Source organism: Monoraphidium neglectum, assembly GCF_000611645.1.
Source record: "Monoraphidium neglectum strain SAG 48.87 unplaced genomic scaffold scaffold05055, whole genome shotgun sequence".
Lineage (NCBI taxonomy): Eukaryota > Viridiplantae > Chlorophyta > Chlorophyceae > Sphaeropleales > Selenastraceae > Monoraphidium > Monoraphidium neglectum.
The window spans coordinates 1-3,638 of NW_014008575.1; the positions used below are offsets into that span (position 1 = coordinate 1).

A 3,638-nucleotide genomic window follows, 5' to 3' on the forward strand; every position below is an offset into this window, starting at 1 on the left:
GGCGCAGGGAGGGGGAGGATCCGCTCAAGCGGGCGTTTGCCCAGAGAGCAGCCCGCACAGACTGTGCCAGAATCGGTGTTTGCGTTTGTCCAGCCTGCGCACGGCCAGGGCGCTCCTTGGCTTCCCTCGGCGGGGGTCCCCCTGCCCGACGTGCGCCACAGGCCCCTCGCGCCGCCCGCATCGCCTGCAATCCCCCCCTCCTGCAGCCCCCGCGCCCCCACACGCTCCCGCGCCCCTTGCGCCCTCCCATGCCTCCCGCGCCGCCGCTCTCACGTGAAGAGGACGTCCTTGGCCGCGTCCCCGCTGAAGCCCACAAACACGGCGTCCGCGCCGTCGTACATGGTGGTGTTGGCGTCCTTGAAGCCAGACTCTCCGTTGGGGTCGCTCGCATTGAAGTAGGGGTCAGGCGTCACCAGCTTGCAGCCTGCGCGCGCCACGTCACGTCGCATCACTTCGCATCACGGGGGCGCTCGACGCAACGGGCGTCCCGGGGCCGGGAAAGGGCCTGGCGGGGCTGTCGGGCTTCGCTCGCGGCCCACGCGTTGCGCTCGGGCGGCCCGATGCGTGGGGTACGCTGCGCTGCGCACTGGTCCCCGACCTAAATTGTCACGCCAACCGCCTCCATCGCTTTGGGCAATACGCCGTTTCATTCGCTGGTTCTCCCCCTGCTCGGCCTGCTAGCGTCCTGCTGGCGCAGCCGCCATCGGCACTGCCGCGAGACACCCGTGCCTGTGCACGTCACTAGAGATGACGTCATCCGTGCGAGCGCCCGGTGTCCTGGCCGCGCCCGCTCACCGTCCTGGCTCTTGGTGTCCACCAGGCGCTGGAAGCAGTCGCCCACGGAGTAGGGGCTGGCCAGGGCCACGCGGTCGATGAGGTTCAGCTCAGACTGCGGGGGCGCATCATGGTTGTTTGTATGGAGGGGCCCGGGTAAGAGTGTCGGTGGGACAACAGCCGCGGGCACGGGCAGCGCGAGGTGCGGGTGTGCGTGCAGGCGAGGGCGCAGCACAGCACAGGCCAGCACTGTCAAAAGGCCAGCGCAGCACTGCACATCGTTCGTGCCGGGCGAAGGAGGCTAGTAGCGCCGGCTGCAGCGGTGGCTAAGCACGCGCGGCCGCGGCCGCGGCGCGGCTCGGCTCGCGGCTGCGCGGGAGAGGGCGGGATTGCGAGCCACCGCCGCGTACCAGGAAGCCGTTGACCGTCGTGTCTGTGACCGCCACCGAGAAGAGGGGTATCTCAAACGACCGCATGCCGGGCGTCACGCCCTCCACCGCGCCGGCCGGCAGCGTGGAGGGGTCGGGCGTGCCGCACTGGTACAGCACATACGACTTGCCGAAGCGCTTGACATTCACAACCTGCGCCGCAGGGCCGATGGGCAGCGCGGGCGCATAACGCTCGTCGGGGCTGCGCACGAGTCTCGTGAGGGCGGGCGCTGGGTTCCCTCCGCTGCCAGGGATCCGTCCGGGGGCCACATCGCACGTGTGAAGGTGCCGGCTGCGGTTGCCGGTTCTAGCGCGACGTCTGCCATGTGCTGCGTGAGGCCACCGCGCACCTTGTACGTGTCATAGTACTTGATGTCAAAGTCGGTGGCGTCCACGATCTGCGCCCGTACGATGCATGCGCGGCACGGGCACCCTCGCGCGCTCAGGGGCGGCCCGACTGGCTGCAACGCTGCTCAAGCTGCCAGCTGCCCCTGTTTGCGCTGTGGATGGGCCCTCACGGCGTGCATGGCTGTTGCGCGTGGCCTCCCGCGCTAATCCGTCGCGGGGAAATCATGAATGCTGTTGGCCGCGCTGGCCGAGGCGGCAGACACACCCCGATCCGAGGCGGCCGGGGCTTTGCATACTGCTGCCTAAAGGTCCGCGGGCCTGACACGACAATCATGCAAGCCAATGGGCCTATATACGTGCATGATGCTTGGCTGCGGGCTCACCGTCGCGCCAGGGGCCACTGGGGCGGGCGCCGAGATGACCGAGCGATACTCGTTGGGAAAGAAGTTGAAGTCGTTCACTTTGCTGACTGAGGGGTTGATGCAGTCCTGCTCCGGTCGCACCAGCAGGGCGGAGCGCGCCCCGATTGCTGTGGCAAGCAGCAGCAGCACGCTGGTGATCAGCTGTGTGCCCGCCATAGTGCCGACGGCTGTGGAAAACTCGGATCCGTGGAACTCTTCCTCTGTACCAAGAGGAGCTACAACTGGGCGTCAAAGGCCTGGGCCGTGGATCAAGCGGTTTGTGCAGTCTTCAGGGTGGCAGGCAGCGGCGCGTCTGCCGTTTGACTCACATACGAGCACTCAATGGAACACACGCCTGTTCCCTAGTAAATGCCTCGCCCCATTCAGAGGCCCAACAAAAGACAAACCGGCAGCTTCCCAGGTCATGTGCCAAATGTGCCTTCAAAAGAGCAAATGAAAGCCATGAGGTACCGGTATCAGGTTACACAAGTAGATTACATGTATCAAATTTCATGGAGCGGCAGCGCAGGCACCTGATAACCCACGCTGCCCTTGAGGCACAGTGAGCAGCCTATGACAAGCCTGGCATTCGCACCCTGGCCGTGCACCGCTGGATGCTCTGGTGCTGCCGCATCTGTTACACTTGTGCACGAGTGCAACAGTGCATGACACACAAGGGCCTCCTTGATAGGGCCCATTGGCGTCCGTCCAGCGTGGGCCAAGCGGGTGCCGGGGCCGGTTTCGGGCGCGTCGACTGCGGCGCCCATGAGTCCTGCTGGGGGTGGCGAAGCCTGTGCTGGGGCTCAAGGCGGAATTGCAAAGCTATGTCAAGGACTACACCCGTTCATACACCAGTGGGTCACCCACTTCAAGTTCAGCCCGTGGCCCAGTGCAGCCACTAGCGAAGGCATTTGGGCCAGTGCTTAGCTACCCAACAGGTGGCTGGGCGGCGGCCCGGAGGCTGTGCTTCGTTGCATTTTCAGACCGGTTGCTACTGTGGCGTTCAGCTTTCCAGTCGACTCACATGGGTGCCCCTCGACCTCGCAGCTGCTGGAGCCGCTCGCGTGCGTGTTGTGAACTACTGATACAGCACGTCGTATTGCGCCAGCACGCGCGGCTGTCCACAGCACAGAGATGTACAGGGCGTGAATCCAGCACCAGCATTGAAGCATGGCCACCTTCGAGCAAGCGCGGCACGGCCCTTGCGGTATGACTGGAGGCAATGCCTGCTCACAAGGCATTGCCTCCAGTCATACCGCATGGGCTGCTGGTGGGACCAGGCCCCGTCTGTGTCAGCAGGCGCCGATCACGCTCACCACTCCTGAATAGAGCAGGCAGGGCCCCACCTTTTCACCCGTGGCCGCACGCCAACCCTCACACCCCCTTGCGTGCATGTCGCAATCCTGTCTTGCCCTGAGTAGAGTAGAGTAGAGTGGACCGGGCGCTGGGCACCCAGTATGTTTTAAGGACGGGCGCGGGGGTCAGGGCAACTGCCCGTTTCCCCGCTGCCCCACCGGTGTGGGGGACCTGGGGCCCCCATTGGGCGCTTAGGGACCCTCAGGTGACGCCTTTGGGCTGCCCCTTACGGTGTCGCCGCGCACATACTTTTCGTCTATGACTCTGAGCGGACAAAGTTGGGACCCTCGCGGCTGCTCGCGATCCAGCATGGGGTTCTGGTTCCCGCCGC

General features: G+C 65.3%; 1 protein-coding gene across 1 annotated transcript; it reads right to left on the reverse strand.

Annotated features, from left to right (window-relative positions):
* Positions 1–269: 269 nt before the first annotated feature.
* On the reverse strand, positions 270–2,128 carry MNEG_15128 (flagellar associated protein; the record flags this gene model as incomplete). The annotated part of the gene is made up of 5 exons (XM_014036401.1): positions 270–424; positions 796–889; positions 1,185–1,355; positions 1,553–1,600; positions 1,934–2,128. 5 exons carry the CDS (start codon positions 2,126–2,128, stop codon positions 270–272), a joined length of 663 nt encoding a protein of 220 aa, XP_013891855.1.
* Between the last annotated feature and the right edge of the window lie 1,510 nt (positions 2,129–3,638).